At 45.0% G+C, this 24717-nt stretch overlaps 1 protein-coding gene across 1 annotated transcript in view; it reads left to right on the forward strand.

Annotated features, from left to right (window-relative positions):
* Window positions 1–9098: 9098 nt before the first annotated feature.
* The window catches only part of LOC310796826 (glypican-5-like), a gene marked incomplete at its 3' end in the record, with an annotated part of 74925 nt that continues 59306 nt past the window's right edge, over window positions 9099–24717 (forward strand). The window contains exons 1-2 of the mRNA XM_083659058.1: window positions 9099–9333; window positions 20787–20948. Of these exons, the coding sequence (XP_083515184.1) occupies window positions 9156–9333; window positions 20787–20948 (340 nt within the window). The 5' untranslated portion in view covers window positions 9099–9155. The remainder of the gene's footprint in view (window positions 9334–20786; window positions 20949–24717) is intronic.

Genomic DNA, 24717 nt, shown 5'->3' on the forward strand with positions numbered 1-24717 from the left:
TTCGAAGCGTCTCTGGCATACAACTCTCAACATACAGTATATTAGATAAACAGATGTGATTGGCCCGACTGTTTTCAGGTCGGCTGGAAATCTGTCTGAACCGGAAGGGGGCCAGACGTATCTGCCAGAGCCAATAAAACATGAGCTCGCAGATTCCTCAGGTTCCCAGGCTACAATAAATCATTACAAGATTCATATTTAGACATTTAGGAAACAACAGGGCTTATGGGAAATATCGTCTTAATGTTGAGAAACACTAGAACTAACAATACTACTGGTGTGAGAACAATTGTCTCCACCGTGCTCTCAATTGTTTACAGAAAGTATTCCATCTGACACTGAAGCAGCTGCAGTTTCATTCGTTCTACTCATACAGCTCTCAGCAAACTAGACTAGCAGGAGGAGCTGCGGCTCTGGGAAAGCCCTCGTCTCGTGCCGCCTTGCGCGAGCTGCGCAAGGACCCCAAGATGGTGACAGGCCACAGTAGGCTTCAAACATCAACCTTCTCAAAACAAGACTGGGTAGGTACGTCCATATTATTTACAGTCCATGGTTCAGACCTACTACTAACATCCGTCCTGGGCCATCTGAGGTCAAATAGGTCAGCACCAGTCAGTGGCTCCTGCAATACATTACTGGCTTTCCTTGAGAAGCTAAGCAGGTCTGGCCTAGCTGGTGCTGGAAGTGGTGTTGCAGGACCAGTAGGCCAGAGACAGGGACCCTGTCCTGTGAGTGAGCACCGTCCTTCGGATGAGACGTTAAACCGAGGTCCTTACTCTCTCTGTGGTCATTAAAGATCCCATCGGCACTCTTAGCAAGAGTAGGGGTGTAACCTAGAGAGCTGCGCGGGCCTGAAATCTCGGCCCGAGCCCTCCCCGGCCCGTGACAGGCAGGCCCGTGCCCGACCCGGCCTGGATGAGTCATGAAATTAATTGGCCCGAGCCCGTTGCGAGGCCCGACATCAATATCACGATATGACGACACATCTCTCTCTCCCTCTCTGTGCATGGTGCCGCGCCGCTGAACTCGTTGGTCCAAAACGTTGCTAGACTGTGTTGCCTAAAGACAAACACTGCAGCTTTCTCTCTGTCTCTCTCTCCCCCTCTCACACATGCTACCGTGGCCTATCAAAATCCACACATATTATTGTCTCGAGAAAGAGAACGTTAGATCGTTTAATTGCCAACAGCAACAATGCCCACAAACTGAAACATTATGTCACTCAAGCATATCGAAATTAAAACAGCAGACTTACCGTTTATAGCTGCATTGAATAACGTCACATTAGTGTCCTCACAATGTATGGTAGATGGGTTCGTTTTGAACAGGTTGAAATGAGCTTTCCCTACTGCAGTGGGGACTGTTTAACTCTCCCCTCGCAAACTTTGTTTTATGTCCATCGATCTTATTTCTCTCTCACGACACGGACACGGACACACGCGGCTTGTTTTGTTGTTGTTTTTTACGCTGACTGTACAGCATGCTGACTGAACGGTGGATTGTGGACTGGAGTGGCAGACTAACGTCACGGTGAGGGTGTGTGTGTCTGTGTGTGTGTGTGGCTGTGGCTGTGCGAGTGTCTGTGCAGTGTGCGCTCCTCCTCTTTGTCTGACTGCTCTGCTGTGTAAAATCAAGCGAGTAATACAACGTTATTTTATTTAATTATTGAAAAACGGCCCGACCCCGGCCCGGACCTATTAATTAAAAAAAAAAAGAAAAAACGAGCCCGGCCTTGGCCCGTATTGGCAGGCCCGAGGGGCCCGCGAGGGTACCCTCGGGTTTGCAGCTCTCTACTAACCCCGGTCCCCTGGCTAAATTCCCAAACTGGCCTTCCTTCAATCATGGCCACCTAATCATCCCTCGTTACTTAATTGGTCGTCTATTTTCATTCTAGTTAAAAAAATAAATCAGTATATCGGCCGCCTATCAATCTGAATTTCCCCCCACTAATATCGGTATCAGTCTCAAAAATCGGTCAGGCTCTAGTGCCACCTCCACCTCATTTTGAGCCAGGAAAAAATCTGATTAGTTTATGGGCATTCAATGTAGCTGGGTTTGAGCAACTAAATATACCTTACATTTATAATCTAGCAAGTTATGCAACCTAATGTGTTTTTTTCGATTTTGTCGATAAGTACAAAGTAACCATGTCAAATCTTATAAATAGCATAGTTCAAGCACATTATTTCGTGCAACATTGATTTCCATTGATGTTAGTTTGCTGATTGTGTTACAAGTATGCCTATCTTGCTAATTATGCTAATTATCTGTTTTATAGAAAGACCCTTTTCACAGCAGCCGTTTTGTGTCTCAAAGGCAGGGTAACCAATAACATGAATGAGTGGCACTGCACACCAAAATGAAATGGAAGTTGGAAACCGTCATTAATGTTTCTTGGTTACACTGTTTACTCCACAGATAGTTTAAATGTTTACCCTAATGGCTGCTGTGAAAAGGGTCTATTAAGATGCACATATTTGGTGTTAAACTCAGAATTCTGACTGTTTTCTCAGAATTCTGCTGCCCACAGTGACGTTACTCAGCTGGGCCAAGCTGCTCACAGTGACGTTACTCAGCTGGGCCGAGAGAGCCACCTTGTGGTCAATTTGAGTATTAAGCAGCCTACATCGTGCTGGTTAGGAGCGGCTACTCTACAGTCTGCCTACAGTGCCTAGCATTGCGCACAATGAGCTACTCGGCACATCCACAGGGATGCTAAGCTGAACATAAAATACCTATCATTAAGTGACTGATACATAAATTATTACAGCAACACATCCAACAGCGTACATTATGGAATTACTTACTTTACACACACCAAACAGGAAAACTAATTTTGCTCAGCATGGTGGGTTCAACAGGTGTGGGATAGTGAGATACATTCATTACGTTGTCCTTCGAGCTAACTTGCTGACATATTCAGCTTCCCCTGTAGCCTACCTGTGCACTTCTTGATTAGGGAAGTTAATAAATTGTGAATGAAATGCAGCAAATAAAAACAACAACACTTGTGATAGTTAATTTACCTCTGTCTCTGAATGATGCCAGCACAGCGGTCACTCACGGACGCGGTCCCACACACATGTTCCGCAAACTCAACTTGCCTCGTCCAGGTGCCCGGGAGCCGGGGAGGTTCGGACGGTTCGGTTGGGCAGCGAGCCCACCTGTCGCCAGAGCAGTGAACAGTGACGGACAATGTTGTTTTTCCTCTGTGCAACATTCATGAGGATAATGTAAGTAGCCTATAGCCTACCCTTCCTACCATTTTGTTGCAGAAATCTATAGTTTATATTTCACATGGTGGCTTCAGAATTGGTGCTGCCATTGCTAACTGTGATGTTATCATCATATCATTCCTAGCTCAGACTCCATTTGCGTTAGTTAGCTAGCTAACTGCTACAGTAGGCTAAACCTAGCTCTACCTAGGCCGCTTACGGCTTATAGCCCATTTTCATGAAACAGATTGGTTTCTTTCAAAATAAATCAATCTGTTTAGAGTCACAATGTTGAACAAGAGGAGCCTCGTATGCATACCTACCACCTAATCAAGACATTTGGCACGGGGTCGGGGACACCTTTTGACGAACATGAGAAACAATAGCAGAAGACTTAGTAAAGTTGTGTGTAAATTCTAGTGGAGTGAGTCCATCTGTTAATGCTCGCCAGCCTCGTTGTCGCGTACGGCCGGCTGTGTGTCGAACAACGGCCAGCGAATGAGAGCTCGGAGTTTAACCAAGAATTGTCCAATGAGGAGGCGAGTTTGTGTTCACGAAGTGACCCGAGTGACAGCCAGCAACAGCCAATCCCCGAGGCATGTGAGTCTTCTCTGATAGACCCACCCTCAACAAAGAAACTCAAGCCCAATTTATGCTTTGTCTGCCGACACTTTTGAAACGGTCGCCGACAGAAATGAGGACTTGAGTCGACACTTCAAGTGTCGGCGAGCAGTACGCTGCTACCTGGTGAAATGTCTAGTGTCGCTGACTACGTCATAGTATCGCGCAAGTCTGATTGGCTATATAGACGGCATGCGTTTGACTTCCTTGTTTTGGTTTTCACTCGATTGAAATGAATGAACGTGTCTCCGCTATTTTTATCAGCCTGTCCTTGATGTATGACTTCGTGAAAATCACAAAGAACATTGTGCATTTCCCAGAGCGAGAGGAGGTGAGTTGTGTCGTTTATATGCGGCTGCAGTCAAGTACGTTACATCTTGCCTCCGACGTGGTTTCACTCACTGTGCATTCCATTCCCCCTCTTCTCTTGGCTGTCAGCATTTAATAGCGTTCGAGTGTCACGTGACCGTTGAACAGAGGCGAACATTCACTGAAGTATAAATGCAACACCATGAGCGACACTTTCTTTTTCGTCTGCGACCATGTGCTGAGCGACACTTTATAATAAGTATAAATTAAGCTTCTTTCAGAGCAGCCATTTTTCTGCCGTCGAAAATCACACAGTCAGTTGGATTGTATTATTTCGCCAGAACAGAGAATTTCTCCGCGCTAAGAGGTAAGAGCTGGATTTTATATCTAATTATGCGATAAAAGCGAGTCTTGTTGAGAGGAAAAACGTAACGTAACGTTATTTGCAGGGCGAAACTCTGTTCGCTAAACTCCATTCAAATACATGCCGTTTTCGCCGAGCCTCAAAAGGGCGAGGACAGCCCGGGTTTTATGTTGTAATAGTTATTGTATGTGAATTAAATGTATGCCGAATTGATTGGTGTTGCCGTGCAAACCATTTAATATGCATAAAATAACCCAACTATGCCGCTGCTGCGTTAAGGGCGCCGCTGCGCTGTGTGGAGAATTTAACGTTAACCGACTATATCGTGTTGATAACATTACTGTAAACATCTGTCAAGTCATCAAACTGTTGAATTACATATTTCTAGCTGTGCTGTCTGTAACTCTGCCTGTGTGCAGCATTGCATTGCAGAATGTAAAATTGATAACGCTGTAAGCTTTGAATTGAATGAATATGCTTATCTTTGCTCTAATCTCTTTGGTAGTATATTTTGTTTTATTTGATCTGTCATGCCGTGAAGACTAACTAATAAATAGTCCTTCTCAAACTACTTTCTACAGGATGCTACCTTAGTCAATCAAAATGTCTTAGCTGTCATTGATTGTGTTGCATAGTTCTACTGTTGACAAAATGTGATATTGTAAGTCGCTTTGGACAGAAGCGTCTGCTAAATGTCATAATGTTAATGTAAATGTAATGTAACTAGCTCAAAATCTGTGCTGTCATTTTGCAGAATGGATTACCGTGTCGGTGAGGGCTGGTGGGTTTTGGTCCACACAGCCAGGAGACCTACGCTGGGCTCTATGAGGCCACCAGCCCTGGGCTCCCAGGGTAAGTGTTGTAATGGATTAATTAATTGCAGTGATTGTGTGTGTGATGCTGTGTGAATCACTGCTCTGATGTTTTGTGCTCATAGCTATGTGAGCTGGGTGAGGAGAGAGCGTGTGTGCGCCAGGGTCAGCCATGCACATGCTCCAGTGCTACGTGCACGGCCGGGACCAGGAGAAGAGGGCGGCCGCTCCCCCCCCCCCCGTAAGCCCGGGCCCCTCCACCCTCCAGTAAGCGTCCTGTTCTTTACATGGTAACCTTTCATGACCTGGGTTACACACAACCAACAGCTTGTGAGGGGTTCTCCTGTAATTCTGTTTCTTCTTCTGTGTGTGTGTGTGTGTGTGTGTGTGTGTGTGTGTGTGTGTGTGTGTGTGTGTGTGTGTCTGTGTGTGTGTCTGTGTGTGTGTCTGTGTGTGTGTGTGTGTGTGTGTGTGTGAGAGAGAGAGAGAGAGAACAAGCTAAAAAGTTATATTGGACTATTAAGATTATCCTGTATCTGGATTAGACTGCAATTATCTTTAATACTCAACCAAACCTCTTTTCAAAGAGCTTTATCTGCCATTTAAATGGATCCAAAGTCAGATTCTATTCCAATCTATATGTCAATCAAATGTAGGTCACTTTAAACAATATACAAACACTAGATTTAATGGGTCGCCTGTAGCCTGAAAAAACATGTCACTGGTGTTGGACTCCTGGTTCCGGGACGCGGTTCAATTCCGTGCAGTGGCCACTTCTGACGGCTTGCCGGCGACTCAAATTCATTTTTGCATTTCAAATTGCATCGATTTTTTAACGGTTCAATAGGGAAACATTTAGGCCACATTACCTAGCCCTTCACACACAAACAAACCAATTGACAGCCAGGTATGAATCTCCCCTTGGAGCTCCACCCTCCACCATTATATAGGAGCTGGCTCCTACCAAGAGACAGGAATTAGTATTCACAATCAATTATCACAGAGCATCACTTCACAAGCATAATGTCTCCACTATATTGAATTGAGCAATAACAATAATAACATGTTAGAAATAATTTGGATCCTTCTAAATAGTTAGTCATCATAGATGGAAAAGAGCTCAGTGCTGTTTTATGGCTGTTTTAAGCTGTCTTTCACCTATCCTCATTCATTGATTTGTCACAACTCCAGCGATTATTTTAAAGAATAAATAGCTCAATCGTGACAGCCCCGCTCCAGGGAGGGAGGGAGGGGGCTCCAGGGAGGGAGAGAGGGGGCCGTATCATTCCAAGAGTCAAGGCAGATTGGCAGATCGAACGCTTCCCGTGCAGCGGGGGAGCCGCGCTCGGACCGGCGGGACCGTGCGGGTGGTGGCGCACCGTGGCGCGCCGATCGCGGGCCGGGCTCGCACCGAAAAAACACACAGCGAGAAGACGTAAAACTGCAGGGATCTTACCTCGACACATGAGCGCTGGCCTACTTTCAAGGTTCAGGATTGATATTGATGGAATATGTGTGTTTTGTAATCTTGAAATTGAGACCATATGTCATTTATTTTTTGATTGTTTATGTGCAAAATTATTTTGGATAGAGATAGAGTGTTTCTTCAAGGAGCTGACTGGTCCAACTGTTCACTTAGAAAAAAGAGACATTATATTTAATTATGAAAAGAGTGATATTGATTGTAAAAGATTATTTATTTTGAACCTTTTTATTTTATATGGGAAATACTATTTACATAAGTGCAAGTGGGCTACCAAGAAACCGCACATCCAACAGTTCAAAGTTGAATTTGGACATTACATTAAAACTTTATGTGATCTCAAGAACAGTAAAGCCTTAAAAACTGTGAATATTTGTAAAGATTTAAATATTTTTGTTAATGCCTGAGTTGATTCTAACATGATACCCCTGTTTGTTTGTTTTTTTTGTTTTTTTTTGTTTTTTGTTTCTATCGAAGTGGCATACTCTGTATTGATGTTTAATGTATGCTTGTTGACTGTATGATTTGGAATGAATCAAGAAAAAAAAAAAAAAAAAAACATGAACGCTGGCCTACCTTGACACACACGCGATGGCCTTCAGCCTATAGGCCTCCTGATAATCAAATGAAACCTGATAGGATGATTTCTTTTGTGAACCACTGCTATCTGCGAACAGGGGTCGCGAGTGGCAATGGCATCACTTCGTTTTAAATGGAGCTAAAGAAGAGAGAGGCTAGGGCCGCTCAAATACAACTTAGAAACTATGTCATTTAAAAAACATCATGCAAGAGCTGAAAGGCACATTTTTGAAGTGGAAACATTGGCAAATTAAACGAGGGGGATTATCAAAATGTTTTTTCCCCTTGCTCTGTTTTGCTAATTCCTTTTTTGCACAAACTTGTATTATGCAATGTAATGCACATTTAGAAAGGATTTTTATTATGCTACTAATAATTTTCGCCAGAAGATGGCAGCAGTGTGAACCAAATGTCCAACACAGTGAAGATGTTCACTCATTTTCCTTCTCACTTCAAATATGCACGCCTGACGCCTTTATAATATCATTAGACATTAACCTAATGCATATTTGCCCATTGGCTATGTCTATTGTCTATCTTTAACATATCAATATCTAACCCATAAGCTACATTTACTTAGCCTACTAATAAGGCATCACAACCATAGTGGAGATGTCTCTCTTGATTCTTTGAAATAATTTCCATTCAGTTTTGACAAAGGCTATCATCATGAGTTAGTAGAAATGGAGCTTCTGGCTCTGATACAAAGCATTCAGAAAAAGTTTGATAAACCTAATCCACAAATTATGGTTTAAGCATGCAGCACTCATTTGTAGGTGGAAGTGGAATGATGAATGCAGTCATTGTGAGATCATTCTCTGTTTAATATCAGTGTGTATGCTAGTAGCCAATGCACCACCAGTCGTACAACAAAGAGCTGTAATCCCATAATTATCTCTCTCTATTTTCTTTACGAGGATAGCCCTAGGCTTTATAAATATCACCAAAACTCTGCAAAACATCTCTTTAAAAGGATGCTTCTCTTTTTAAATTGAACACATCTGTGTTTCTCATTTTGTAACACAACATGTAATGACACTATTGTAACACAGCATGATAAACTGTCTTGTCTCTTGTGTTGAAAACTAAGTAGGTTAACACAAAGATACATTGTCCCAAAGTAGACACAGCTGTCCATACAGACAAAATCCTTTTTTAAGAATAGGTTAAACAATTATGCAACATAAAATATAATATCCTAATAATAATCATCTAAATCATCATCATCGTCATCATAATAATAATCATAATAATATAGAGCTTACTGTAAAGCACGGTAAGGTCACTGTAAACTCACTAGTTACCATAGAAACACTGTAAGTCCCCTATAGGAATATTACAGTGATTTGTAGTTGGGGCACTTAGCTGAAGTAAACAGAAAGGGAGGGGAGAGTCTGCGCAGGCTTTGGAAACAGCGTGCAGGCAGCCGACCACTGCAAAGTGTTGAGTGTGGTGGGACAGACGGGCTTGAGCCACACCACTCTCTCTCTCTCTCTCTCTCTCTCTCTCTCTCTCTCTCTCTCTCTCTCTCCCTCTCTCTCTCCCCCTCTCTCTCTCTCTCTCACTAGAAGACCCCAGCCTCTGCAGTGAGGCGCTCACACTCATCCCATCCAATAATGTGAAAATCCGACGGAAACGTTTGTCAGATGTTTAAACTTATCATCGCTTCATTGCACTGCAGGGTCGTCTATTTCCAAACCTACCACACAGTTTCCAGTCCGGCTAACAGTAGGGCAGGCTATCCACAGGGATACCTGGAGTGAGATGCCGCAATGTCCCGAGGAATATGCCCACGCGTAAACTCTTGCGGATCCTTGTGGATTTTGTCAGCGGTCATCTTCGCGGTGAATGTGATCGTCGTGGACGCGCACAGCTGTCATGAAGTGAGGACCGCTTTCCAGCTGCGGCAGATCGGCCCGCTGCACCGCGTACCGGAGACACCTGGCACAGGTGAGTGTGAGCGAGTGGGTGGGTTTGGCACATGGCGGGGAGCGCTTTGGCGAAGGCGCGCTGTCAATTATAGCACCGCGATGCGGTCCGTGTATTAGATGCAAAACAATCGATCGGCAGACAGACAGAAGTCATTGACTTTCAACTACAACGGTCTCATTAACAAAATATAATGGGTCATTTAAATGGCAACTCTATCACCTGTTATAGTCTAGGCCTATTTCTATATTATTTCAAATGCAGTTAAGAAAACCCCGCGGTTAATGAATGATCATCTCTCCCAACATAGGCTGTGCTCCTGTCAAAAGCGCACGTGGTTCAGTAGCCTACACACGCACCGAGATGAGCTGAGTTAAAGCAGGACTCAAGTGACAGCAGCAAGAAGTTGAGCTGAGAGATGGAGAATGAACAGATAGGCTATCTGTCCTCATGTTAGTGGAAGAGACATCTAATTAAGCATGCTGTGTGTGTGTGTGTGTGTGTGTGTGTGTGTGTGTGTGTGTGTGTGTGTGTGTGTGTGAGTGAGTGAGTGAGTGAGTGAGTGAGTGAGAGAGTGAGTGAGTGAGTGAGTGAGTGAGAGAAAGTGGGTATTCTGTTTTATGTTGTAGTTATGATATTGGATATTACTTTTTTGTAATATAGTAAAGGCATAGCCTACGAGCAACATGAGAAATTTCAAGTTGAATCCAATTGAACGTTGTCTCATTATCTTTACTTTCAAACTTGCAGTCTATTCCATCCAGTCATCACTTCCACCAGACTGGTAGAATCCGCCGATCTTAATAGTTTCCCTCTTGCAAATGTGTACATTAGTTGTGACACATATCATGTGTTTAAGATTTCAGATAGGCCTCATCTGATCTGGCCAGCAGACCTTTTTGATGCTTCTGAGGTACATTTGTGATTTTGCGTGCCAACCACCAGCTGCTTACCATACCACCAGAGATGAAATAATTATTTTGCTAATTTCTTTTGGCAGCGAAGCCGTCCAGCTCTCTCAGAAGGCTGCTGAGACAGGGGGTTTCGGGGCTACAAGAAGCCAGCACGAGAGGGGAGGTCTCATATGGTTCAGTCTCTGTACAGAGTTCACTCACAGTAAGAAAGACTGATTGATCTGCAATCAAGTCAATCACCACCTTTATAGCCAACTGTGGTAGCCATGTGTGTTTATATATGGGTGGCAAGCCCTTAAGCCTACATCAATTGTAGTTGAGCTCAGCGGCCATACTTAGACCAGTTGATTGTTATGCAGCCTAATTACAGCAGGCCTATACAGACTGTAAGCACTATGACTCCCAAATTATCCTGCTCCTTTTGTTTCGAGTGATGTTTGAAAACGGTCTCCCCGTAGGGTTTGTGGTACGCTACGGCTTTGTGATTTTGCTCCTGCTCTCTGAGCACAAGTTATTTTGTTGGGATAAACATTGGTTCCAAATCTGTTTTGGAGGCGAAAGACATTCTGGAGCTGGTTTGGGCTTCAGTTCAACTATTCTACTTTTTTTTGCTAGAAAGCTATTGTGCAAGCAAGCAGTGAAGCACTTTTCATCACTCGGGCTAATTATGTCATGCTCGCTTTTTGGCTATGCCGTTTCTACTCATCTCATTGACTTTTGAGCCTGACAAATTGGACTATTCAGTGGGTATTGTCGCATTACAGCTAAGTATCTTATGTTTTAGTTCTTATTATTAAGGGACTGTAGGACACTTAGGCCATGTTCAGACTAGGAGGCCAAATCCGATTTGTGAACTTTAATGACCTATTAATGACTTTATCCAGATTGGTTTTATGAGTCTGGACGCTCCAAGTCTGATTTGTGTCACTTGTCCCAAACCACATATGGAGGTAGTTTCCAATCTGCTTCAAATGTGCTTTCGACTGATGTGTCTTCAGTGCGGACGCGCAGATCCACCAAATCTGATTTGAACGTCACTCGCAACGCGACACACACACACGTCATATCCAGGCGACAAAAAGTGTTGTTATTATTTGGCGCGTGCACATAGGCTGTTTAGGTCTGGACACACAGATCCGACTTGAAAATCTGATTTGTAGCAGTGCGGACACACTCCCAAATCAGATTTGGGAAACCAATCAAGATAATGATGATTAATGACTTCATCAGCAAATCGGATTTGCGTGTAATGTGAACATGGCCTTAATGTATTTCCCAATGTTTCTTCTTTTGCACAATCTCTCATCAGTGGGAAATGTTTTAAACTTTTCATTCTTTGACGTGGCGTTTATCTCCCTCCAGTCGCACAGAGATTCAGATGCATATGGGCCGCGTAAGTAGCTACTGTATGTGGACACAGGCCAACATCTTTGCTGTGTCGCTGTCATATACTCAGGTTGGCAGCAGTCTGAAGTATCACCATGTCGGAGAGTCTGCATGCCGTAACGGGGAGACGAGCACCAGATAGCTGAGTGGGAAACATACCGAGAGGTGCATCCAAAACCACTTGATATGTTTGTTTGGCGGGGTGTCGCCACTAGCAACTGAGCAATGTCAACTCCGTCGCAGGCGGCGGTGGAGGGGATAAGCTCCGCGAGAGACAACGGAAGGCCCGCGGTTTTGCGAGCATGTCAGCGGCCGTCCGAGTGGGAGCTGCGTGACAAGCTTTTACAGTCTGCAGCAAATAGGCCGGAGCCCGGGCCATATAACAGTGTCCCGGTCCTGCACTCGCAGCTGTCGGTGCACATTTTACCTGACACAGCGAGCAAACACAAGCACACGGATGCTGTGAAGGACGTGCGGGAATATCTGTAGTGATCCAGTTAGAGTCTACTTCCACCTGTGTGCCTCAGAGCTCTTTCCAACTCACTTCACTTTCTTGTAGATGTTTTCTTCCCCCTGTAATGTGATAGCAGGAAAATAGTGCTTATGATCTTGATACAAATTGCTGCATTTATTTAAAAAGATGTGGTAAGCTGCATTTTGGCGCTACTCTCCACCACATCTCCTGCCGTCTCCTCCCCTCACAGCTAATCAAACATCGCTGTAGCTTCAACAGTAATATATTCTCTTGTTTTCTTATTTGGACTCATCCAGGAGAGGTTGTTTTGGGTCAGGCACAATCTGTCTTCAAAGCGCTGACCAATAGGGGGGTTAGAGTGTGTGTGTGTGTGCGTGCGTGTGTGTGTGTGTGTGTGTGTGTGTGTGTGTGTGTGTGTGCGTGTGTGCGTGTGTGTGCACGTGCGTGTGTGCTTGCGCATGTGTGTGTGTACGTGCACAATTATGCGACTCTGCGTCAGTCCTCAGATCAAATGCCAACTAAAGCAACTCTTGAAATTTGAAGTGGCAAAACTTCAGGCCTTTTCACAGTCTGATGTTTGTTTTAGGATACAGTACTGTGTTTCATTCATGTGTGGTGAACTGATCGCTCTCGAAGTGCCAGGAGGGTGGCAGGGGTGGAACTTATGAGCCGGCCAATTGGATATGGGGATTCTAAATGTAAAGAATTAACACTTTTACAACATACTTTATGTAATAATGCTATCTTTTATCATTCTAATCAACTGGTATCTAAACAATTATTTAGTGAAAGTAAGTAGCCTAACTAGTGATGGTGCCTCATGATATCCCCATGTTGGTCAGACAACCTATGACTGGTGGCTATGATTATCCTACTGTAGGATTATGTTATGTAATAAGTTATTTGATTTATTTTGTCTTTTTTACATTGCTGAATGCTGATGTTATTGAGATGTAGTCCATTTGACAAAGCAGGGTGAACAATGAAAACTCATTTGGAACAAATTTAAGTGGATGGCTTCGTTGCAAGTGCTTGCTAGAAAGCGATAATGATTTTAATGTAATTATTTCAAACCGTTTTCTCTCCAGACACTTAATGTCTGCTCTTTTGGCCACAATTAATAAAGAGTGGGTTTATCCCACTGCCAGATTCAGCATCAGGGCAACTTAGATAATCAGTGACATGAAGTTGCTTATCCTGTGATTATTTGTGACCACTTGGGTTCTGTGGTACCCAGCCAAACAGTCCATATTGAGATTACGAGTGGGTGCTGAAGTAGCCCTTTGGAGATACAGTGCATCAACTGGAAAGCAGGCAGACGGCGAGCCGTGCTGTTCATAAACACAGTAACACACAGTATAGTATAGGCTCTCTGGACAGTTCCTTCAGATAAATGATTACGCATATTTACAGCTCAGATAAAACTGAGAGAGAATAGCTAATCAGTTCAGGATCTGATTGCATACACAGGACATACTAAACAGCCTCACTCTGATGGAGAGAGTGATGTAACACACAGCAGATATGCCATGCAACTAGTGCCACACTGTACTCTACTGGCCATTCTGTGATTTAATGAGTCATTAACAGCTATTTTAGAGTGAGTGAGAAAGTATCTTATATGTTTTAATACAAAGGCAAGCGGGGTCATGTGTTAATAGCAAGGGAATGGGAGCACAGCGTGTTGTCACATGTCGCCACATCCTTAACCAGTTACAGCATCAAACGCTTTGGCAGCCTCTCAAAGCTCAACATGCTCTTTGATTGGCTGTAGTTATTTTGGTTCCCTTTTTAACTTGGCCTTTCTCACAGAGACGGCACACTGTGCGCATGGCGTGCACTTCCTACTCCAGACACAAGGCTTTCTGAGAGCATCCCTGTTCTCTTTTCTAGGCCATCTCTCACAACCACAAAATCCACATACAGTAGTAGCGTGGTAGAGTTTTGTACAACTTAACACATGAACGTAACAAAACACATGAAAGAGTCCCACAGTGGAGATGCAGGCCGGGTATGCTATACTTTCACTTTTGGACATTAGCGCACTTAAAGAATAGTAATAAAAACATGTCTGACAAAGTCCTCAGTAGTTAACAAAACACATTACAGATTGTTGGATTCTTGGATGCACTTTTCTCCAATCCACCCAATAACTCCGCTCTTACCAGTGTTGTCCCAGTCTGAAGCTACCTACTATGTCAACACAAGAAGATTGCTTATTGGATTTCAGTCTAAGTCTTATCTTGTGTTTCAGTTAATCGTGCGCCGCCTTACTTTCTGCTGGCTTGCTAACTCTGGTAGAGACAGATGCAATTTTACGAGGTTATGAGACTGCCAAGTATATCATCTCTCAAATAATACAGCCTAACCATCTCAATCAGCGTTCTGGAGCTGGTTTGTGAGGAGGAGCGGTCAACAGATATTCATGGAGGGTAGCAGAGTTAGATTGCTGTCTGGACCATGACTCTGGACCATGGCTGTGCCAGTCTGTGGCTGCTGAACCCTCTGGCCGTTTGGAGTGCCCCTTCACTATGTCCTCGTCTATCGGTCTTCCAGCAGCCTCGTGCCCCCTCCTCTCTTTAAGACCACCTCTCTCCAACCTCTGCCCTCTCTAGCATGGCTTTGGACCCCGTGCCAATTAGTGTGGCTAGTTCCCGCTTGGGAATCTGGAGAAGCCAAACATTCCAGTCGCGATTCAAGGCCGTCCAAAAGCGCAGGTATGCGGCAAAAGACCCTTTGAGATGTGTTTTCATTCAACACGGTCCATCCCAAGCACAGCAAATCAAGATAGAGTAAATATCCTGTAGGTTCAGTGGATGGGTTCGGCTTCAAAGGGGAAACGGGCTTCCTGAGGCAGGAGCAGGGTAAGTGGAGCAATATCTAAAGAGAAGCAAGTCGACGGCATTAATTGGCTACTACTCGAACAAAGTCCTTCCTGTTCTCGGAGAAGTATCAAAACAAAACAGAGGCATCAGGAAACCGCACGCCTCGCAGTCATCAACACTTTTCAAATCAAAACAACATTTCCATTCCATATTTAGGTGTGAGCTGCGTGTGTGCGTGTGCACGTGCTGGCTGTGTGTGTGTGTGTGTTGTGTGTGTATTTGGATAGTGTGGCTAAAACATAACTAGCTCCTCAGCACTCAGCAGTCCACCTCTCTACTACTGTTGAGAGAAGTGGCAGGTGAGTTAGCAGGGAGTCTTTCACAAAGTGAGAGTTTGGACTTGTGCACTGAAGAGCACTGAGGTGGAGCTGAAGGGGTTTTGACCCCTGAATAGAGCCCCTGGCTTTCATACGGCAAATTAGTCCAGAGGTATTTGTCACCTGAGGACGATTAGGGGCATTAGGACCCAGAGCTGACGTCCAGTCTGGAGAGCCAAGTGTGTGAATGTTTAGCCAGGCAGAACGGCCTAGCATCACACTGGGCACTAATTAGGGAAGAGCCTCTAGAATGAATCCTAGTCTGCTCACTCAGCCTCCTTGAGTCTATATTCAATCACTTCACAGCAAATAGATTAGACCTTACACACAACATGAACTCCGCTGTTTCAAATACATAGTGCTTTCCCAACCTATAGTGCTGGGCAATGTTTTCAAACTTTTACCTTGATTACAATTAATAAAGGATTATTTGTTTTCCACGTTTTTTTTGTCCACTGACAAAAGTCTCTGATAAAAGTCTGTAGTGTACTTGAATGTTTGTGGGCGTTTTCACTCGTGTCATCCTCCATGCTGACAGCTTCACTTTAAGTGAACGCTTGTACACACTAACGAGCGGAGGCACGAGACTGAACACAACGTAGTGTTTTTTTTAAGGGGACAGCTCATGAATGCACACATTGGGGAAAGTATTAACCAAATTAACATCAATTAATTGACATGAGCAAGATTAAGTCAGAGGTGCTAAATGTCGGTTTTCGATACATTCTCGGTTAATTACCCAGCCCTATCCCAGCCTATAAAGTTTTCATTTGATATAAATATTAATTTGTTATCAAATAAATAGATATCTGTGTCTGTAAACTGTTGAGCCCCCTATACTTATATTAGTTTATGACTTTGATTTGACCTTCAGACAGGAACCACTGAAACTCAGTCTGTTTAATTATGTATAACATCTTCAAAGATGAAAACAACAGGCTCAGTGTGTTGTCCACTGTGGCACAGAGCATTCCAATCCGTGTTGTGGAATATTGGTGACCCAGTCAAGCTGTCCTGACGGCTGCGGTGGCTTCAACAGCCAACGTCTTTCTGAGTATCACTTTCTTATGCAGCTACTCGCAAGGGACGGTGGGGCCAGGCTGGATTCCACTGAGAGTCCCCGGATATTAGTTTCATATCAGAGATAACACACAGAGGCGAGAAAGAGACAGCCAATCTAGAGAACAGGGTCAGGGACAGAAGGAGAGACGGGACAGCTATATCAAATATAGTGAAGTGGGAACTGGGAACATCTATATCACAGAAAAGGATTCATATGTCACGCTTTATTGAAAAACAATATTTGACGATTTGGATGATGTTACCGTGTGGTCGACATGTTCTCCTGATCTATTGGTTTTAGAGTCATTGTTGATTTGGGATGTTTAGACCTGTGAATTTCCATGCTTTTGTATCTTGAAAGAAAATGAGGTTCCCACTGGGAACCTCATTTTCTTCTTCCCAGTCATAAAATAATAATTTTAAAGACCACTTTGCAAAAGTGATATTGTGGCGTGTAAAATATACACAGCGTGGGTGGGAAGGTATGTAAGCATTTAAGGGTGTGTGTCCATATAGCGCCTTTTTTAATGTGGAAAAAGCACTGCCTTGAGCACTTTTTGCGAGGAGAAATAAAATGTGGATCGCGGCAACGTCATCTGAGCAGCTGCCTCACACTGCTAGCTTAGTGATCAGCTGGTTAGCACTTGATGCTACAGTGTTGTGGAGTAAGCAAAGGCTTACCAGAGATATTTCCAATACATGTCTGTTATCCATACGGCCTTTACAGTAACCAACATTAATGATTACAATGCCCTATTTCTCCACAGCCTCCCATTGCTTTTAATGAGGAAAGGGTGCAGGCACTCAGAAAAAAGCAATATGGACACATGCCTTAAATTGTTAAATCCTCCAGCACTGGTTTTTGATTAAAAAACAAAAACAAAAGTTGCACACTTTTCCATGATAACAGTGTCAGAACTGAATCAAGGGCAGAGTGGCTGAGTGTAAGATAGATAGTGAACAAAACATGGAGAAAATAAATGACATATTCACCAATATGTAGAAGAGACAGTCTGGCTTGAGAGACTAACAGGAAGTGTAAACATAATCGGGAAGTTCTGATTGTGTTTACACTTCCTGTGACTCATAAACCTAGTCTGACTCATATGTGAGTCAAACTAGGTTTGACCAGGTGAGTCAGACTAGGTTGAGCAGGTAAAACAGCCGGCATTTTGAACAGGACGTCGTGACACAATGGGTCAAGTGGGCGGGGCTACATAATGTGAATAGGAACAGACTGAGTGGGCTAGTCCAGAGAAAGGACATAACAGACTGAGTGGGCTAGTCCAGAGAAAGGACATAACAGACTGAGTGGGCTAGTCCAGAGAAAGGACATATAGGAACAGACTGAGTGGGCTAGTCCAGATAAAGGACATAACAGACTGAGTGGGCTAGTCCAGAGAAAGGACACATAGGAACAGACTGAGTGGGCTAGTCCAGAGAAAGGACATAATAGACTGAGTGGGCTAGTCCAGAGAAAGGACATATAGGAACAGACTGAGTGGGCTAGTCCAGATAAAGGACATAACAGACTGAGTGGGCTAGTCCAGAGAAAGGACATATAGGAACAGACTGAGTGGGCTAGTCCAGAGAAAGGACATATAGGAGCAGACTAAGTGGGCTAGTCCAGAGAAAGGACATATAGGAGCAGACTAAGTGGGCTAGTCCAGAGAAAGGACATATAGGAGCAGACTAAGTGGGCTAGTCCAGAGAAAGGACATATAGGAGCAGACTAAGTGGGCTAGTCCAGAGAAAGGACATATAGGAGCAGACTGAGTGGGCTAGTACAGAGAAAGGACATATAGGAGCAGACTGAGTGGGCTAGTACAGAGAAAGGACATATAGGAGCAGACTAAGTGGGCTAGTCCAGAGAAAGGACATATAGGAGCAGACTGAGTGGGCTAGTACAGAGAAAGGACATATAGGAGCAGACTGAGTGGGCTAGTACAGAGAAAGGACATATAGGAGCAGACTGAGTGGGCTAGTCCAGAGAAAGGACATAGGAGCAGACTGAGTGGGCTAATACAGAGAAAGGACATATAGGAACAGACTGAGTGGGCTAGTCCAGAGAAAGGACATAGGAGCAGACTGAGTGGGCTAGTCCAGAGAAAGAACATAGGAGCAGACTGAGTGGGCTAGTACAGAGAAAGGACATATAGGAACAGACTGAGTGGGCTAGTACAAAGAAGGGACATAGTATAGGAGCAGACTGAGTGGGCTAGTCCAGAGAAAGGACATATAGGAACAGACTGAGTGGGCTAGTCCAGAGAAAGGACATAGGAGCAGACTGAGTGGGCTAGTACAGAGAAAGGACATATAGGAACAGACTGAGTGGGCTAGTCCAGAGAAAGAACATATAGGAACAGACTGAGTGGGCTAGTCCAGAGAAAGGACATAGGAGCAGACTGAGTGGGCTAGTACAGAGAAAGGACATATAGGAACAGACTGAGTGGGCTAGTCCAGAGAAAGGACATAGGAGCAGACTGAGTGGGCTAGTCCAGAGAAAGGACATATAGGAGCAGACTGAGTGGGCTAGTACAGAGAGATAATGGGCGATGGCTACAATGGGCAGGACAGCCAGTCATGACTTCACTGCTCTGGCTCTGGGATGGGAACAAATGGAGCCTGAGTGGGTAATTAAGAGACACCCAGGCCTCAGTAGGATCTGCCAGGCAAACGGGACAGAAGGGGCAGAAAGGGAAAGAGCGATGGAGAATGCGACCCTATTGTGTTTCATGGATGGATTTGGACAGGGAGGCACTGGTCTTGCGGTCTGTCCTAAGGCCACGCTTAAGGCTCTGGTTACAACACCTGCCTCCGGTCACCCCCTTCCAGCCCTCCCCCCCTTCTAAAATGAGTTATCATATCAGACTTCTGCAGTGGTGACCCCCTTTTCAGAAGGAGGGTCCCGCCCCCCCTGCATGTGAAAGCGTGCGAAGAAACGCCTGTGTGTGTGTGTGTGTGTGTGTGTGTGTGTGTGTGTGTGTGTGTGTGTGTGTGTGTGTGTGTGTGTGTGTGTGTGTGTGTGTGTGAAAGAGAGACAGGACAGTTTTAATAACCCATGCTAATTGTGGCCAGTCTCGGTGATGTCATGACGTGTGTTTATATATGTAACGATAGTGAGAAGTGGGTTACAGGGTGGACTCTATTTGGGAACCGTGCTGATGTAATTTGCGGCTGATTGAGCTCTGCTTTGGATCATATTAGTTGGAGTTAGATCATTGTCGTGATGTCGTTGTTATGAGCTGTACTATTATGGCTAGTGACTGTCCTGTTCTGGAGGTGATTTCAAAGTCCCTCCGTGACTCACAGGGACAAGCGTGTGCGTGTGCGTGTGTGTGTGCGTGTGTGTGTGCGTGTGTCTGTGTGTGTGTGTGTACGCACGCGCGCAACGGAGAGAGTATTTGCATGTCTGCATTGTAAAAAGTGTCTTTGTGTGTTTTTGTTTGTGTGTATACTGTATACAGTGTACGTCTTAACGATACATTGTCAACATGTGTGCAACATATGAGCCGAAGATATTTATACTTTTAGCAGCGGCAGTATTTATAGCGGGAAACATGGATGGATTCTTGTTGGTCTACTTTCTCACCCTCCTACGGTGCCTCTCTCTGTCTCCCTATGGATTTATGGCCAGTCTATCTATGTGCACGACTCTATTCATGTGCACTGCACTCACAATTGTACTACACAATCTTTGCAGTATATACGGTGTATATGCAACGGCCATCAATTTGTAATATATCCCTCCCTATCCCGTTGAGTATAGGTGGTCTATTATTCCTGGTCCTACTGAATATATGATCTTCTTGTAACCTCCATATCACAGGGGAAAAAGATCTTTATATTCTTTTCGTTGATGGAATGTTTTTCGTCACGTGACAATTAAAGTATTTTTTTTCTGATTTCCCCTGCTCCGCTTTTCTCCCCAACTGTACTCTGCCAATTCCCCCTGCTAGGCTGTCCTGCGGTCGTTGCTCCACCGCCTCTGCTGATCTGGGGAGAGTCACTGGGGAGGATTATGCTATTCCACCCAGTTCCCCCCCCCCCCCTGAACAGGCGCCCCGACCGACCAGAGGAGGCACTAGTGCAGCGACCAGGATACATCTTAATCTTCCCACCCGCAGACACGGCTAATTATGCCTGTATGGACACCCGACCAAGCCGGAAGTAACGCGGGGGCTCGAACCTGCAACCCCCGTGTTGGTAGGCAGGGAAGCTATACCGCTGCACTACCCGGATGCCCCAAAAGTCAATTTTGAGTGTTGTCCTCTAGTCTTTATGTTTTTCATCTCAATCATGCTAATAAAGATCCCTCGCCACTGCAATCCCTCTGTACTCTCTTTTTCTTTTCATGTGTTGCCATCGAACTGAATCTGGTGTCGTTTGAAGAAGCTTATGAAATCTGATGCCATGTCCTTCTTTGCTTCCCCAGATGTGGACCTGTTGGTGTGTAAGCACCAGGGTCCGTCCTGCTGCACCCGGAAGATGGAGGAGAGCTACCAGTTGGCTGTCAAACGGGAAACCCTCCAGAACGTGCGCTCCTACAGCTTTGAGCTCAAGTACCTCATCTCTGGCCACGGTGATGCCTTCCAGGGTAAGGAGGACGAGGCTAGATGGTCTGGACAAGGAGGACAGGGTTGGATGATATGGGAGATTGAGTGCAGTACCATCTACTGTATCTAGTAAATAACTTCTAGTCTGTAGGACCAACATGTACACCACAATTGGTAGCGCCTGCTGAGTGTTTAATTGGGAAACTTGACCTACCTTTTTACTGACCTATAACTGAACTTATACCTCTATTTGAATCCAAATGCACCAATGAAAAACAAAATAACTTTTTATTTGTTTTCTTTTTCTCGCAAAGAACGTTTATTTGTCCGATATTTGTAAAAAAAAAAAAAAAAAAAAAAAAAATGTTTTTACTCTCAATTCCCCAGGGTCACGGTTGCTGGCGTGCAGGCAAGTATGTGACTGTTAGAAAATGGGCAACGCTCTGTTTTCCCCCCTTTCCCCCTTGGTTCTGTGGGTTTGGCAGCAGCAGGAGTGTGGAGAGGGATCAGTGAGGGGAGTCGGAGGGGAAGGACGGTATAGAGGAACCTTTGCTCAGCCTCTGGGTTTTGGTGGAAGATGATGGTCTGCTTTGCCGCGCTCTGATCCGGCTCTGGGTAACGGCAACACAGTATAACCTCAGTTACCCTGCGGGCCCTGGAGAGTTAAGGCCGATCATGCATTGAAACTCTGCAAAGCCTTTACAGTGAAAGCCATGTTGCACGTATCAACGAGGAAATTCCTACACAGCAGCACCCTGGAAGCATCTGCATATTTGTTTTGCTGGTGATGACCGTTCAGTAGACTGGTCAATTTGGATGTCTGAGTCCTGAATAAGCAAGGCTCTGCTGTCGATACTTGGCCTGTTCCAGCTACGTCGTGCCCTGCCAGAGGACTTTTTTTTTTTTTTACTACGCCCCAACCGAATCAAGCAATGCACCAGTTGCCCCTGCTTGTCCTCCCTATTCCACTGGTAATTGCAATGTCATTTGAATTCCAAAATTCACGAAACAGGCCGTTTTTCTCCCCCCTCCTCCTCCTCCTCCTCCTCCTCCTCCTCCTCCTCCTCCTCCCGAAAACCTCCAGCCAGCACAATCCCACAGGGTTGGTGAGATGCTTTGAATGTTTTTGGCGTTCCAGGAATGTGTGCACCATGTAATTAGTTTTATATGACAATACACTGCCTAGACTTCACGTTGGCCAAGTTCTGCTTCAATCATGATGGATGTCAGGATCTCCAATATGGAAAACTTCACGCATGATCTGCGAGCAAATGTTGTAATAGAGGGAATGAACTTTTGCTAGGGACCAGTAATGGAGAATGGATTATTTTCAGGCATTACTACCATGGAAAGTATTACTGTCATGTTAGACCTATAAATGTCAGCTAGAAGGGAAACATGTGAAAGAACAGAAGGTACTGACTACTACTGAGAGATGAAATCTGGATCTCCTCAATCGTATTTGCTCGTTCGGTGTTCACAACCCTTCTCACATGTTCACTCTTGCAGCGTTTCCCACCATATATTAGCAGTATGGCCTGCGCTGTGGGCCGGTTACATACATAGGAGTAATAATGTCCTCAGTGGTCCTACTTTTATTGGTCTGTTTCATCATCATTAGGATCTCTCCCTCCCTCCTTACCTCATGTCTGAGGCTGTCTGGAGAATGCCGGTCAGGTGTTCCAGATGTCCGGACAGGCCGAGATGGAAAAACAATAGAATAAGAATAGAAACGACAGTGTGGCGGCGTGGACGGCGATGACGTCAGCAGCACTCCATTTGCAGCAGGGCCTTCTAGGGATAGTCTCTGTCCTGTCTGAGAGTGCCGCGCGTGGAATGTCAAGTAGCAAGTGGCTCAGATACCACATGAAGTCATGAGAATATGCTTTTGGCTGCTGACACCACCAGCACTGTACTCACACTCTGGAAGATGGAAACATCTCTGCATGTGTGTGTAGGTAGCTCTCCCTCCATTTCTGACCCCCTTTTCTTTCTGCCCCGTCCCATTTGATGACATAGTGTTCCTCACAGAGCCTCTGACTGTCAGCAGGGCCGCCATTCTGTTCTTCGATCGGTAATCTGGTGTGTTAATTGATGGTTCTTTAATGATGCAGCCACTATTTTCCAATTTTTATTTTCCATTCTTTCACGATCATCTTATTACAAGCCTGTCCTAGGCTCCCCTCTGTGTGTGTGTGTGTGTGTGTGTGTGCGTGTGTGTGTGTGTGTGTGTGCGTGTGTGTGCGTGCGTGCGTGTGTGCGTGTGCGTGTGCGTGTGCGTGTGCGTGTGCGTGTGCGTGTTTGCCTGAGTCTCCGCAGTATTACTCTTTCTCTAGCCGGTTTTTGTTGTTGTTTAAACTCAAAATCATCCATGCTGATTGCTGAGGTTTAGCCAAAAGGACATGCCCATCTGAAGGCGTGTGTGTGTCTGTGTGTGTGTGTGTGTGTGTGTGTGTGTGTGTGTGTGTGTGTGTGTGTGTGTGTGTGTGTGTGTGTGTGTGTGTGTGTGTGTGTGTGTGTGTGTGTGTGTGTGTGTTTTGGTTGGCCTGCCTTTGTTTTGACAGCCCAGAAGACCCTACTGTGCGTTGTCATGTGTGGGAGTTGTCTTGTCATGAGTGTGACCCCACAAACACAGACCCCATTCATCATCGTCGAGCGGCTCCGATTCACAACCGTGTTTTCCATCTGACCCGGACAACAAATTAAGATTCACTTTAGAGCGCAGCTACCATCAATGTGAAAGCTTTCACTAGTGAGTGGGAGCAATAATCTTTGGACTTTCTCCTGGTATTACCCTCTCCTTTACGCTGCGACTGCCACGCCCTGAATCCCGCAGACAGGTCACGTCCAGGGTTAAGACCCTTACATAACAGCCTCCTTCCCCCGCTCTCCTCTGACCATAGCCACTCCTTTCTACCATTCAACCTTTCCCAAAACATACACACAGATACCACCACCCCCCACCTCCCCACCCACACACTCCCAACACACACACACACACACACACACACAGAGACATACACAGACACACACACGCATGCACACGCACACACACACACACACACACACACACACACACACAAACACGCAGGCAGGCTTTCCTAATCCATATTATAGTTGAGAGGTAGTGATAGGGGAGTGAGGGTGGGTAGGCGTTATCACAGAGCTCAGTCTAAGCTGGGCCAGCTTAGAGCTGCCACCCAGGGCTTTGGCCTGTCAGTCGGGTCTAGCCAATCAGATCTGGAGTAATTGTACTGGCTGGACAGCTCTCTGGGGCCTCCGGATTGGCTGAGACAAAGTTGAGCAGATGGGTCGGCTGCGTGTGTGTGTGTGTTTGTGCTTAGTACTGTCTGTACTTCATAGAGGAGAAAGTTGGTCAAAACGGATGTTAGGCGGGACATCCGCTAATTTCTCCAATCACATGCCTTTTGTTTTGTTTACATGTGACATGATTGGTCGAATACCATCGAACTTCTTTGGAAGATGACAACTTCCTCCGTCCAAATTTTAAGGGGCTGTAGAACAGACTGCCTGTGGAGCATTGGAAGATTATCGAAGAGATAGAGTGGCTTGAGATAGCAATGAAAGACACGCAGATTGATAGAGTCAGTATCTGGGTATATACTGACACTGATAGAGTCAGTATGTGGGTATATACTCACACTGATAGAGTCAGTATGTGGGTATATACTCACACTGATAGAGTCAGTATGTGGGTATATACTCACACTGATAGAGTCAGTATCTGGGTATATACTCACACTGATAGAGTCAGTATCTGGGTATATACTCACACTGATAGAGTCAGTA

Source organism: Poromitra crassiceps (assembly GCF_964638095.1).
Source record: "Poromitra crassiceps genome assembly, chromosome: 23".
Classification (NCBI taxonomy): Eukaryota; Metazoa; Chordata; class Actinopteri; order Beryciformes; family Melamphaidae; genus Poromitra; species Poromitra crassiceps.